Source organism: Cynocephalus volans, chromosome 4 (assembly GCF_027409185.1).
Source record: "Cynocephalus volans isolate mCynVol1 chromosome 4, mCynVol1.pri, whole genome shotgun sequence".
Lineage (NCBI taxonomy): Eukaryota > Metazoa > Chordata > Mammalia > Dermoptera > Cynocephalidae > Cynocephalus > Cynocephalus volans.
In genome coordinates this window covers 151568983-151583995 of record NC_084463.1, presented here as the reverse complement: position 1 = coordinate 151583995, position 15013 = coordinate 151568983, and the positions used below count along the sequence as shown (strand labels likewise).

Here is a 15013-nt window from a genome sequence, read left to right as displayed (position 1 = left end):
TTGTACCATATTTGACTTTAAAATGAGCAAATCATAATTTATATGTAGCAGATGCCGTATCCTTTCTTTCTTCTTCTTTCTTAAAAAAAAAAAAAAATATATATATATATATACACACACATACATATACACACACACACACATACACATATACATATACAGTTGCCTCAGTTTCAAAAAGCTTTGAATTAAAACATGGAAAAAAATTTGAGTGAAAGAGTTGATCTTGATTGTAAATGCACAAAATCTTCATCCATCTGAAGACTTTTGTAGGTTGACCAAAAAAAAAGTCATTCCAACTGGGAAAAAAAAATAGAGTAGATTGACTCATTCCTATTGAGAGAAGTAGTGAGCATTAATGAAAAAATGAATAATTTAATTAATTGAAAAGATGATTTGTCAAAATTCATAGGTGCACTAAATGAAATAGTTCAAATACTTAGAGAGAACCAAGAATACTTTGTTTTTCTTATTAATGAATACCCTTCCCTCCAAAAAATTAAGGGATTGAAAGCCATAATTACGGTTCAACCTTTTCACTCCAAAATTTGTGTCCCGAGAGTAATCTGTTTAGAATATTTCATTGCTGCCCTAAAAATAGTTGGAATTGGGGGTTGAAAGTATAAAAATTACTCTTAAAAATACAGTTTCATGTGGTAATATTAGTTTCTTCACATAAATCTAATATTTAAATTTAACCTTGAAGCCTGTACCAAGATAACTTAAAATGACTTGAGCTTAAGTAATTTTCATGGACATCTGATTAATACCTAGTTATCGTTTGGACAATATTGACTAAAATGTCATACATGACATAGTTTTATATAGCACACAGACATTTTGATATTTTTAATGTTTTACTCTGTAGGGTTGAAGAGGGAAAGCTTCCCCCCTTGCCTTCTGAAGGTTTGCTGAAAATGAATTAAGAATAGGCAGATTAATAGAAGAAAAAGGAATACAAAATTAATTTAACCTGCACAGGGGAGAACCATGTCAGTATGATTACCCAAATAACCCAAGGAGATCCATATGCTTTATACCCTTTTTCACGGGCACGGGGAGTTGGAGAATGTAGGCAATTTTTTTGAGGAATAGTGAATGAATATTAGGGAGAATAAATAGACCAAAGAGACAGAAATTAACTTGCAAATAATTATCTTTGGAATTTGAATAAGCCTAAGAGAAGGACATTATCTTGTGAAAAGTCTGTCCAGGTGTGTTTTCATTCCTCAAGCTATTTTTAATTCAGTAGATAATGAGATTTCAGGGAGGGGATGGAAAGTGATTGTGCACTCTTTGGCAGGTCTAGTCTTACTCTATTTTCTATAGAATTTAGCAAAATACCTAATATTATGTAATTATCAGAGATGCAATAATGATCAAGACGGTGTGTCTGATTTCAATGTGTTAACAGTCTATCATGAAACATGCACTTAAAATGATCTATAATACAATACAATCATCATTCTTGTTTGCTTGTTTATCTATCTATCTATCTATCTATCTATCTATCTATCTATCTATCTATCTATCTATCTATCTCTCTCTCTCTCTCTCTCTCTCTCTCTCTATCTATCTATCTCTCTCTCTATCTATCTGTCTGTCTGTCTGTCTATCTATCTATCTATCTATCTATCTATCTATCTATCTATCTATCTATCTATCTATCTATTTTTAGTTAGTTAGTTATTTTTGGCACCTGGGCTGTATGGGAATCTGAACCCTTGACCTTGGTGTTACAACACCAGGCTCTAAGCAACTGAGCTAACTGGCCAGCCCATGATGTGATAATTATTATATAATCAATATGAGTTAAATGTTATCCAAACACAGGAGAGAAGATTATTGATTGCACATAGAGAGCATCAAGGAAATGTTTAGCGTGAGGAAATATTTGTATGATTCACATAGGTAACTCTTGGGTTTAGTTACCTTCTCTCTGGCCTGAACAGAACTTTAATAAGGACTAGTAAAATGAAAACTCAGCTTCTTGCTGTGAGGAAGTCGTCCTATCTGGATTCATCTGTGTTATATCAGTGGTCCTCACAGCTTGCTACACTAAGAACTGCATTGTAACATAAAACCTAGAAGAATCACACTAGGCTATTTAGTGTCTTGTAGAATCTGACCTTAAAACTTAAACTTAACAAAACATTAGAGAGGATAGAAATTAATTATTTTGCAATTGAGAGAAATTCTGGGGCACAAAGCTGTAGACTACCCTCACATGGCTAGGCTCAACACCTGTGTGAATGGTAAACTCCTAGATAGCACAATTATTCTGCCATATCAACAATTATTCTCTCAAAATCCACTCAGAGCTCTAATTTGCACAGCCTATATCAAGAGTCTTCAATTCCAAACTGCGGTCCCATTGTGTGCCTGAACCATCTCATTATTCTGAGAAGTATCTTGGTAATACTTAAGGTAAGTTCCTCTCCTATCTATGCAGTTTATCTCTTGAAAACATGATCACTTTAAGCATTTTCCTCATTCAACATGTATTTTGTGAACACCCATGTGCCACATACTGTTACAGATACTGGAGCAGGGCTTGAGAAAGGCACTCAAAGGCCTCTAATCAAAATTCTGTTACCATGGAAGAGAAAGAATGGACTTGGGAGAAAGCAGCAATTTCCTCCACAACTTAATAAGTGAGAATAAACATTTGTTGTAGGAAATGAAGGAGGGATGACATCAGTCTGATGCAGCGTGCAGGTCAGAAGAGGGAACAAGTTTGAACCATGGGTGTAAATTGTCAAGCAAACCAGTTAGAGTGATCGACTGTGTACACCACTGAAATTATCCACTATATTTGTCTATACAAAGAACATATTTTTGTGCCCACAAGTACATAAAGACCATGATGTGTCATGCACACCAGCTATATAGTGGAAGTGAGACTTGTTTAAGGTCAGGAATTGTATTAGTCCATTTCTGTTGCTTATAATAAAATAACTGGAACTGGGTGATTTATAAAAAAAAAAAAAAAAAAAAAATTTATTGCTTATAGTTTCAGAGTCTAGGAAGTCCAAAGTCCAGGCAACACAGCTGGTGAAGGCCTTGGTGGGGGCGACAGTAACCCAGGGGTCTCACATTGCAAGATGGTGGAAGCAGAGAGAGCAGAGAGACTCTGCTTTTAAAGCATTCAGAATCCTGTCCATGAACACCATTTTTAATCCATTCACTATAGCATGGTCTTACAATCCAATCACATCTTCAAGGCTCCACCTTTCAATTATGATAATAGGATTTCCTACCCTCTTAACAGTCACAATGGGGGCTAAGTTTCTAAACTTGGGAGACACAATTCAAGCCTCAATGAGTTTTAAGGAGACATAATTCAATTCACCACAGGAATTAAGAATTCTGGTCTTGTTTGGGGCTCATAAAATGATACCCCAGATTGTGGTGCATTGATATGCTGAACTAAAGAAACAGCCTCAAGGTCTCTCTGACCTCCCACATTCCCCTTCTCTCAACCCTCTTTCTCTCTCAAAGCACCAGCTGAAGCTCTTCTCTGATAGTCCCTTATATACCTTGGGATTTGACCTGCCAAGGAAAACACAATTGCTTTCCATCTCCCTGAATCATATTACCTATCGCAGAAAAGGAGACTAACGAATGCAACCACATCTGGAAGGACTGTTTTACAAGATAATGTCTCTCCAAGTTCATTCAAATTCCAAAGAGTATCATTTACAAGTTAATTTCTGTCTTCAGGATCCATTCATTTCCTCTAAAAATTATTTGGTGTCTCTCAAAATTTCTGTACTCTCTGTCTCCCTTACCCCTGTAAAGAATGAAAGGTATGTCCCAATCTGCACCTCACTGGGTTATTGGGTAATCATCCTCTTATGATTTCCTTGTGCTTATGCATAAATACATTTTGTATGCTTTTTCTGCTATAAATCTGCCTATTGTCAGTTTATTAAAACTTTAGAGGGGGCCGGCCCCGTGGCTCACTTGGGAGCACAGCGGCTCTCCCTCCTCGGGTTCGGATCCTATATAGGGATGGCCGGTGCCCTCACTGGCTGAGCGCGGTGCAGGCGACACCAAGCCAAGGGTAAAAAACTTTAGAGGGCAGAGAGGAAGATTTTCCTTGGCACCTACAGTCTTTCCGTGTTGATATTCATTTTGGGGTCAATAGGATAAGATGGTTAACAGTACACATTCTAGAGTCAGGAATCTCTTCTCTGATTCATTGAAAGTGTTACCCTGAGCTAGTCACTTACCCTCTGAAAGGGTCAAATTCTTGTCTTTAAAATAGGAGTAATAATAATTGCCTTGGGGTTGAATTACAAGAACATAATTAAATTAACATAGTGTCTGACATGTGCTTACTTCAATAAATACATGATTTTTGCCATTATTAGTAGTAGTCAAAGAATCATTGATATTTTGCTTATTTATAAAATGAGAAAGTAGATGCAGGTAGTTTTCTTCTGCTTTGATAAACTATAATTTTAATTATAGAAAATAACATTTGATTCATCCTTTCCTGAGAAAGCCAAGTGGTATAATCTTTGAAGGGTAGAGCACAAAATTGGTCTATACAGGTTGAGCAATTCCTTCAACCGGTTTAGTATGACACAAACTCAAAGAAATTTTATTTGATTACAGCACCCACTCAAAATAACCCATTGGAGGTGGGGGAACAATGACAACAATAATAATAATAAAAAAAAAAAAAACATGGGAAGTTGGTCTCCTGTCTGCAAGAGAGGTGGAGGTGGCCGGCTCCTGTTCTTTTCTACCACCAGGAGGGGCAGGCTGGTTTAGGGGGTGGGGTGTGCCCTCCCACCACAGTCCGGGCACTCTGGAGAGGGGATCTACACTGACCACCCAGTGCAGCTCCCAGCCTCAGACATCAGCCTCACCCCAAGCATCCTTCCTGGGGCTGTGGAAAGTGGGGCCACTCTGCTACCTGAGGACCTGGAAGGATCACTGGGTACTCCAGGGGCCAGGGCCCTGGGGCACACGCCAGCCCCACCTGAGCCTGCATTTACTGAACCGGCATCTGGGGAGAGAGAGGCATCCCTGTCTGCCTCTAGGCCCTGGCCCACTGGATCGCTGCCTTCTGCTGGCCGAGCTTTGCTTCTCTCTAGTGAAAGCCAGCTCTCAGCACATCTAGGTGCTGAGCCTGCATGGTGAGGAGAACTACACACTTGCCAGGAGGTTCTGAATGTGACTCAGTGGTTCCGAGTGTGGCTGTAAGTGGCCAGTTGCCCCTCTCAGATAGAGGTCAACATCTCCACCACCAGCACACTCCCCAGTGGTACTCTGTTCACAGCCAAGGGCTCCCAGATGGTCTTTAGCTACAACAGCAGCTCCTGGCCCCTGCCCATGGTTGAGTGGTGGTTCTGGGCCTCAGATTCCAGACCCGAGCCCTTTGGAAATAACTTGACAGTCAGCTGCTTCCCGCTTTTACTGCTTTCTGAGTCCATCAAGACTTGCTTTGTGGGGGACAAAGTGATGCTCACCTGCAGAGTTTCTGGAGCCTACCCTCCTGCCAAGATCCTGTGGCTGAGGAACCTCACCCAGCCCAAGGTGGTCATTCCAGACCAACAGACACTATGTCATTACCCAGAATGGCCAGAGCTCTACCCTCACCATCCACAACCAGTCCCAGGACGTGGATGAAGGCTACTGTGTCTTCTGGACTGAGAGCCCCATTGGGGTGAGAGAGATGGACATCTGGTTCAGCATGAAAGAACCTTTAAACATTGGGGGAATTCTGGGAATCATTGTGAGCCTCCATTTGCTGGGATTGGCCATTATCTTGGACTTATGCTGCAGTGCAGCCCTGTCTTCTGCTGGAAAGTAGGAAACACTTTCAGGGGACAAGACATGGGTGATTTCACGTTTTTAGTGGATTCAGAAGAGGACAAGGAGGAGGAGGAAGGATGCTGAAGAGGAGGAGGGGAAGGAAGAAAGAGAAAATGAGAGAGAGGAGTTGCCAGAAGAAATACACAAGCATGGCCACATTGATAGTGACCACACTGGTAAATGGGAACTTGGAGCAGATGAGAAATGGACTCCAGGATCTATAAGATAACAGCAGTGATCAGCAAAGTGACACTGTTAAAGAAGACAGGCCAGTTTGAAGAAAAGGATTGGTTGTCCATCATCTCATCTTGTCTTGAAAGCTGTGTTGAAGATGAGCTATTCATTCAGCTTTGGTTTGACCCGCACCTTTGCTGGGGCTTGCATTAGCAACATTTGGTCTCTCAGCAAACAAGAAAAACAAACCTACAGATTTTTCCTTCCATTTTGTAAAAAAAGAAAACTTGGTTTGATTTTCTGTAAATTTTCTCAACAATATTAAAAGGCTTTGGGAAGGAGCGGTTTGCGGAAAAGCTGCATTTGGCATCTGAAGTGCCACTTTTGCTTTGACTCCTGCCTTTATCCAGGCTGACTTACTGTGACAGACACTGATTTGGAGGGAGCAAAGGTGGAGGGAACACTCAGTCTCAGTGCCCTTTGCCACTGTTAAATGTTTGTAACCAGCTTGCCCCAGCACAAAAGGGAATATTGTGGGATGACAGGGAAACTTCCTTCATCACTGCGCAGGAGAGCTGGTGACTGAGGAAGTAGGCAAATGTCAGCTCCCTGGAAAAGGTGAGGTTTTAGTTACAAATGCAAGACAGAGGAAGGCAGTCTGGATCAGCCTTTGGAGTCAGAAGCACCTGGGCCCTGCTACTTGGCTTGTTTCATGGGCTTGGGTACGTTGCTTTCCCTCTGCCTGGGCCTCAATTTCCTCATTTGTAAAATAGGTGAAATCATACCTACCTTCTGGGCTTGTGGTGAGGATTAAATGAGGTAACTTGGGATATGAAAGTGCCTAAGAGGTGCTGTAGTGGGTTAGAAATCTTGATTCTCATTTGATTTTAGAAGAGGGCTTTTAGGTAAATACATAGACGGCAAAAGCCCTTGGATAAGAGACCAAAGTCCACAAATAGAGGGCAAAAGCCCATTTAATCAATTCTGATTAAATAATGTTGATTCTCATTTGATTTTTTGAATAGAGTTTTTAGGTAAATACATATTGGGGAAAAAGCTCTTGACTAGGAGGCCATGGCCTATAACCAGAGGACAAAAACCCATCAGTCAACTCTAATCACTGCTTAGGTGTGGGATTCTATACTTTAATGATTTTAGGTAGTTGTCATACCCATACTGTTAAGAGATTTTAAGAATTACTGAAGGAAAAGATGTGAAAAAAATATTTGCTAGGTGTGAGCTGTCTGTTGGGAGAAACTTTAGAGATAATTGTACTTAGATTTTATCATAAGAATGTAACTTTTGTTTAAGGAGAGGTTATACTTTAGCTAATAAGCCAGTTTGACCAACTTAGCTTTCACTAATTGTGCTTTGGAATGCCACATTGTTAATTTTCCTGAAGTTACTACTTTCCATTGCTTAAGCTATAGATAACTTTTGCAACACTGCCCATGTCCTTGTGTCCTTTGTAATGATTTAATCAAGTGAATTTTCTTGTGAAACTTCCTTGTCTTTACTATAAAAAACAGAAACTAACTCTGAGTGGGGGCTGTTCCCACTTTTCTGTGGGATACAGACCCTCTGGGCTTCTCAACACATTCCTGATACTTTGAGTAATCCTTTCGCGTCTCCGTCTCCGTTACACAGAGAGAAGAGTAACAAGGTGCTCAATAGATCTTAGTGATCTTCTTTGTCTTCCCCAATGGAAGAAAAAAGGTTAACTGTAAGTTAGAAGCTACTGCCTGTACCTTTCATTCTTCTTTATACGGTTTCATATGAAGGCATCATCAGAGAACTCCTGGTGATTTTCGTTTCCCTGGAGATAGAATAGTTTTCGAAAGAGTTAAGGGTTGGTGAGAGGAAGTGCCTTTCATTATAACCTCACATTACACAGAGCTTCATATTTATATAAAAGCCTTCTAGATGATGCACTATTAGCTTTCAGACTTTCCCGTCCTTCATTTCTCATGTTGCTTTGAAAGAAGGCAGGAGAAACATTTCATAACGGAGTATCAGGTAATAAGAACTCCTTGGGCAAACCAGTTCATCTGGCCTCAGTTGCTGTCTCAGAAACAGGAAAACTTGTTTCCTTCTTGCTTTTATTTTTGGCAGCTGGCTGGCTGGTATGAGGATGGAGCCCTGGACCTTAGAGTTATCAGCACTACACTCTAACCAACTGAACTATTCAGCCAGCCCTCCTTCCTACTTCTTAAGACACTGATCAATAACACTAAAATTCAAATGAAAATAATGTGTGATGAGTTTAGGCTGCTGATGCTTCTGGAAGGTCCTCATACAGCTTTATGATTTTTTTTTTTCTGACTTCATCCAAATGTCTTAAATGTTAAGGACCTTATAAGAGTGCAATGGATTATGCTAAACATGAAAATCTGGCCTGAATTAGCTTAAAGGAGAACTTCCCTTCTCTAATACCAGGGCCTGGGATCCTCAGATGAGAAGCTGGTTATCTGAAGACCCTGCAGGTGGGTGTAGTTGGGGAAGGTCTGTTTTCTTGTGTGAAGTGACTAAACTGAGCAAATCACTAGAAGGGTGTCTTGTCTTCAGCTTAGGACACTGGGGAGTTCAGGGGCTGGCTGCAGTTTCCTCCTCTAGCTATGAATTGCAATTCTCCTACTATCTAGGTTTTTTGCTGCATGGTAGCTCATCTACTTAACCACTCTGTCATTTCAGAATGGGATACTCAGGTTGCTTTTAAAGTCACTGAAGACTGAGCCAGTCTCTCATGTAGAGTCTTCAATGATGACTAAATTCCAGAAATTAAGAGTCCACTATTCATAGGAAACCAGATTTTTTTTTTTTTTTTTTTTTTTTTTTTTTTAAAGGAAAGAAAGAAAAAGAAACTAGGGAAAAAATAAATCCCTAGCTGGGAACAGAGAATGTCTTGCAAGATCCTTGGGGTGTTTTCTACAACTTCCTCTTCTCTTGCACACACACCTGATGACAGGAACTATTGGGTTTTTTTTCCACTAGCAAATGGAAGCTTCAGGGTCTTGGTGTCAAACACTATAAACACTGGACCACTTGACATGTGACTGTTGTCACTTATATCTTATTATATAAACTTATATCTGAGTGCATATAATATGCTGGGTCGGTTAAGAGTCGTGGTACTGAAGGCCTTCATGTTTTGACAGTTTTAAAGAATCAGAACTTCTTTTCTTTAATATGATCAATGCCCAAATCCATGCACATGTTGATAGTGGGTTGCAGATTTTGTGTGGCAAAGTCAAGTTGTTACATTGTGATTTAAAAAAAAAAAAATCTTCTCTGCATGTATTGTTAACTTCGAGACAAAAAGGTCTACTTATCTGACCAGGAAAATAATCACTTCAGGGCTATTACAACCACCATTTTTTTCCTTCAAAACCTGGTGGACACTGGGGAGGAGGCTTTACAATCCTGTGGCTTTGATCTTAGTTCCAAATATCACAAGCACATACAGGCCCTATAATTGCAGCAGGAAAATGCATGATGGAAAATTTCCATAACCCATGCACTGAGACTTGAAAAATCATCCTTACTGGGTAAAATTTATTATGATAAAATAAGTGCCAACTGATATATCTTACCATGGGACTGGTCAGGACCTGCTGCAAAGAAAAATAAGCAGATCCTTCTGCTTAATTTAAATTTTAATATTTGGTAGAGGGAAGTTGAGAGAAATTAGTTCTGAGATTATAATATGGATTTTTTTTTTAGATTATAGAATAAAATTATTTTTCTCTTAAATACAACAACAACAACAAAAAAAACCCTCTCAACAGTTGTCTCTTCCTCTAGAGATGTGCTTCCTTCCCCCAGGGTGATTTCTAGGGGGAAATTCTTAATTGCTCTTTGTATTCTATGACAAACATTTAAGAAAGACTTCTCATTTGGTTTTCTCCAGTTTTTTATACATCAGATTTGTTATTTACCATTCTCTTAAATAGCATTCACTTTTCAACTCTGCATTCTTTCTGGAATATGCTTCTTCAATCTCAGGTTGGTGAAAAATGCATCTATCTGTAACTGTCATATGAAGCTTGCATCTTAGATTTTATTTTCTTTTATTCTTTATAGGAATGAATTATTATTTCATATATGTTGTGTGCATGTGTGTAAGAGAGACACAAAGGAGAGAGTGACAAATTTTTTAGCAGAGATTAGATCATTTGATTATTACAAATGATTAATGAAGTGCATTTGATATGTACTTTTTGCATTTTTATTATGTGTTAATATGTCATTTAAAAAAAATTTCCACACAATGAAGTGGATACTATTATTAGTATCCAGTTAAATAAAATTTTAGGAAAGAAAAATTAAAAGCAAAACAAAACAAGAGTAAAACATGTTCAAGTTCAGAAAATAAGTCATGGAGACAGGATTCAACCAAAGTCTGATAATAGAAACAGAACTTTTTAAGTGGAATGAATACTTAATCTTGTTTCATACTTGGTCTGGAAAAAAGTCCATATTTATTAGTAATTTAATTTGAAATAGAGTGATACAATAAGGGAAGGTTATGCACATATTTTTCCCTTTAAATGGTGAGAAAATCCTCTAAATGCTCTTGAGCTCCCAAACCCTCTACTTCTTTGCAGACGAGACACTCCCAGGGTCAGATCTAATCACTGCAGTTTTCCTGTGCTTTTGCTGTCACTACCCATCACCTGGCTATCCACTCCTCAAGTTTTCTTGTATTTAGATTTTGGGAAGTACTAACAACATCATCTTCTATATTTTTGTTTGTGGTAAATCATCCTTGGTATCACTCAATCTGATCTAGCTTTTCAAATAAGAGTTCCTCTATAGCTAATCTTTGAAAATTACAAAAAAGATGAAAAAATCAGGCAGCCACAGGCATATACTGTTGAATCAGATAACAGATATGATATGCTGACATGTTTGTAATTTCTGTTCAGGTATGAGTCTAAGGATCTTTTGGACAATTTTAACAGATCTGTAACAGATTTTACAGCCTACACATAAATATATTCTAAGTTATTTTATTCAAATTTTAGACAGCTTTCTCTCTTACTTTTTCTTTTTCTTTTTTTTTTTTATTTACCCTCTAGTTAATGCCTCAAATATTAATTAATTACCCTGAGACTTTGGAGTCAGGTAGAGTTCTTCTAATCTATTTAGGTGGTAGCTTTCTTTTTTATCTTTAGAAATTTTTTTTTCTAAGTTGGGTGGATGAAAGATTATGGATTACCATTATGGATGAGTAATTTTATTTTCATTGTGCAATGAGGTTTACGTTCTTGCCTGCTCCCTATCCTTCTTGGTGACTAACCAGTGATAATTATGAATAGGTTCCATCAAGAAGTTGAATAAAGTGTAATCCTGCAGGCTAAAACGAGGGTAATCAGTTGCCCTAGAGATGATATTTAGTCATTGGAAGACATGACAAAATTCCATCTTCAACAAATTTATTGCTTTGCTGAAAAGCTATCTCAAGATTCTTATGGGATAGACTTGAGCTCCACATTCTATAGAATGTGAATGTTCATTGGTGTTAATAAACATTCATATATATGTGTGTGTATATTAAAGTAAATGCTGGATAGAATAACTATAATAGAGTTCTTTCCCACAGAACTCTCCACAGTGTGACTTTACTAAGTAGATTGTGTATCTCTACAAGATTGGATACAATGTGAAGGTTTGCCATTATTATTTGATATAGAAACACTGTGGATTTTCCCTCATAATATTTATTAACATCATGTAAGTCACTAGTGTTTTCTTAGAAATAAAATTTGGGAAACATTGTCTAGAAAAATATTCATATGATATATTTAATATTTGAGAATAAATTGTCAAAATATCCAGGAAGCCTTCCTAGAATTCCACTAAATTCCAAAGAAAAGACAACTATTTTCCCAATTTTTGAACCATTGTAACTCTATAAGAGTATATGCCAGTTTTAGAAAGTATTTATTTATACTAATACCTCTATAAATATTGTCATTAATCTCCCTGTTTTACTAATCTTTGAATCCACAGAAGATAGTAATAGATGATATCTGGTAGATTATAATTGCATGTTAGATTTGGAAGAGAGCTCATATCTGGAGAAGGTGCCTAATGTATGAATGTGTATAAATGGTTCACCCTTTATACTTGACTTTGATGGCTACTGTTATTAGTTTGATGTTCTTAAAGTTAAATGAGTGCAAGTGTCAGATTAGATGAAAAGTATGTTTTATCTGACAATTATGGTTGATTCATTATTTGATTAATTGGTTTTCATCCCTAATCATGGAGAATATAATTGTAAGGAAAAAAGATATGGGATAAAAAACCATTTTTTTTTAGTTCTGTTAAAAAGATAACTATAACCACTTATAATTAGCTTAGAAATACACAATGACCAAACATGCCGGGACTGGAAACAAAGGATATTTAAGTAGTAGACTTGGACATATGACTAATAACAGTACTTAATATTGGCATGTTTCAGTGACAATACTTTGTATAACTGTTACGTAATAGCATCTATTTATTTATCATAATAACCTTTAGAGGCTCTCTTTAAATAACAGGTGCTCAAAAAAGTTTGACTGAAAAGAATGTCAAAGTAAAAAAAGAAAAAAAAAGAATGACAAAGTGTAGTCATAGATATTTATTAAAGGAGCCAACAAAAAGGGGAAAAGGGTGTGTGGATAAAGATATAAATTAATAAATAAACAATGCCTAATTTTTTTCACTTATTTTATTTTAGTTGTCACAGAGATTTCTAACTTCTATTGGCTTAGAATTGAGAAAATGCTCAATTTCACAGATGTGACAGAATTCATTCTTTTGGGATTAACCAGTCATCGGGAATGGCAAGTTCTCTTCTTCATAATATTTCTTGTTGTCTACATTATCACCCTGATGGGCAATATCAGCATGATCATGTTAATTAAAGTCAGTCCACAGCTTAACAGCCCCATGTACTTTTTTCTCAGTCATCTGTCATTTGTTGATGTGTGGTTTTCTTCCAATGTCACCCCTAAAATGTTGGAAAACCTGTTATCAGAGACTAAAACAATTTCTTATGCTGGTTGTTTAGTACAGTGTTTCTTCTTCATTGCCCTTGTCCATGTGGAAATTTTTATTCTTGCTGTAATGGCCTTTGATAGATACATGGCAATTGGGAACCCTCTGCTTTATGGGAGCAAAATGTCAAGGGTTGTCTGTATTCGACTAATCTCTTTCCCTTACATATATGGGTTTCTGACGAGTCTGGCAGCAACATTATGGACTTATGGCTTGTACTTTTGTGGGAAAATTGAGATCAACCACTTCTACTGTGCAGACCCACCTCTCATCAAAATGGCCTGCGCTGGGACTTTTGTAAAAGAATATACAATGATCATACTTGCAGGTATTAACTTCACATATTCCCTGACTGTAATTATCATCTCTTATCTCTTCATTCTTGTTGCCATTTTACGGATGCACTCAGTGGAAGGGAGGCGGAAGGCCTTTTCCACCTGTGGGTCCCATCTGACAGCTGTCATCATATTTTATGGGACTCTGATCTTTATGTATCTCAGACGTCCCACAGAGGACTCCGTGGAGCAGGGGAAGATGGTAGCCGTGTTCTATACCACTGTGATCCCCATGCTGAATCCCATGATCTACACTCTGAGGAACAAAGACGTGAAAGAAGCCATGAACAAAGTGATCAGCAGAACGTGTTCGACAAAATAAATAATATTGAGTTAATTTTGCCTTCTATTATTTATTTGTTTGGTGACATTATTTCCCAGTACATAGAAACATTAATCTAAGACTTTTTTGGCAGTTACATAGGAAAAATAAAGCAATGCAAATAACCAAAATAAAGTAGACTGACCCATTCCTGTTGATGTAAATAATAAAGATTAATTAAAAATAAATTCATTAATTAATTGAAAAGGTGAATTGTATCAGTGTTCATAGGTGCACTAATTGAAATTGTTCAAATGCTTAGGTAGAACCAAACACTTTGTTTTTCTTATTCAAAAGTGCAGTGGATAAATTTGGGAAATATTTATTTTCACATTCAGAAACGAATTTGGGGCAGAAAAACATAGCAACATATTTTATTTAGTTTCCTAGTATGAGGACATAAAAATGGTAGTCTCACTAACAGTTATGAGACTGCTTATTGTTTAATGGTTCCTTCATTTTGTGAGGTTGGGTCTTTTCAAGGACTACTTCATTGAAAATAGCAATACTATTACATTTAATCATTTTTTCTTTGTGTGTGTGTGTGTGTGTATGTGTGTTTCTTAAGAGACAATAACTTCCATGTTTTAACTCTAAGGTTTCCAGTGAAAAGACTTTACATTTCTCATGTGTCCCTGCCAGTGTCTTCTGTCTGACCAGAGTGGGTAGAATTAATGGGTGGATGTGTCATTGTACAAGCAGAGTTCTTCAGATTTCCACTGGTAAATTAAATTGATGTTCATGTGGAATATTTTGTGCATCTGTGAATAAGATATGGTACTTACATATTTTAGATAATTTTTGAATTTGAAAGAAAATATTTAGAATGGCCTATTTGTTGTTAACAATAAGAAGATTTCCTGCATAATAATATTTACATAATTTGATATCTCTCTAGTACCACATTTCATGAAGTACAAGTATAAGGCAACCCTTTACTTCATTAAAGTCTATGTCTTCAGACAAACAAACAAATAAATAAATCACCTATTATTTTGGTGCAGAAAATACATAGCTGAAGAAATTTGCACATCTTAAATTATACAGTTAAGTAATTACAAATTAATTTTCAAAGCTGCAAATATAAGACAATATTGAAGCATTGAGAGAACATTGTCCTTTGTCCATTATTGAGTTTTTATTTTCTTCTAGGAAAATTAGAAATGCATATAAACTAATTTCACATACATACATATATATCATGGTCAATTCTTTAAATTCACTTGCATATATGAGCAAATTGCTGATTTAGACAATTCTAATATTAATTTGGCTATAGTTGTAAAACTTAAATTTCATAAAT

General features: G+C 37.0%; 1 protein-coding gene and 1 pseudogene across 1 annotated transcript; both read left to right on the top strand.

The window, feature by feature from the left end:
- The first annotated feature begins 5307 nt into the window (after positions 1-5307).
- LOC134376588 (V-set and immunoglobulin domain-containing protein 10-like) lies at positions 5308-6107 on the top strand (annotated as a pseudogene).
- Positions 6108-12777: 6670 nt separating this feature from the next.
- On the top strand, positions 12778-13710 carry LOC134375728 (olfactory receptor 5M3). The gene has a single exon (XM_063094397.1). It carries the CDS (start codon positions 12778-12780, stop codon positions 13708-13710), a length of 933 nt encoding a protein of 310 aa, XP_062950467.1.
- The last annotated feature ends 1303 nt before the right edge of the window (positions 13711-15013 follow it).

Excerpts from the sequence above, each read along its gene's own strand:
- LOC134375728 (XM_063094397.1), top strand. The coding sequence starts at position 12,778 with ATGCTCAATTTCACAGATGTGACAGAATTCATTCTTTTGGGATTAACC.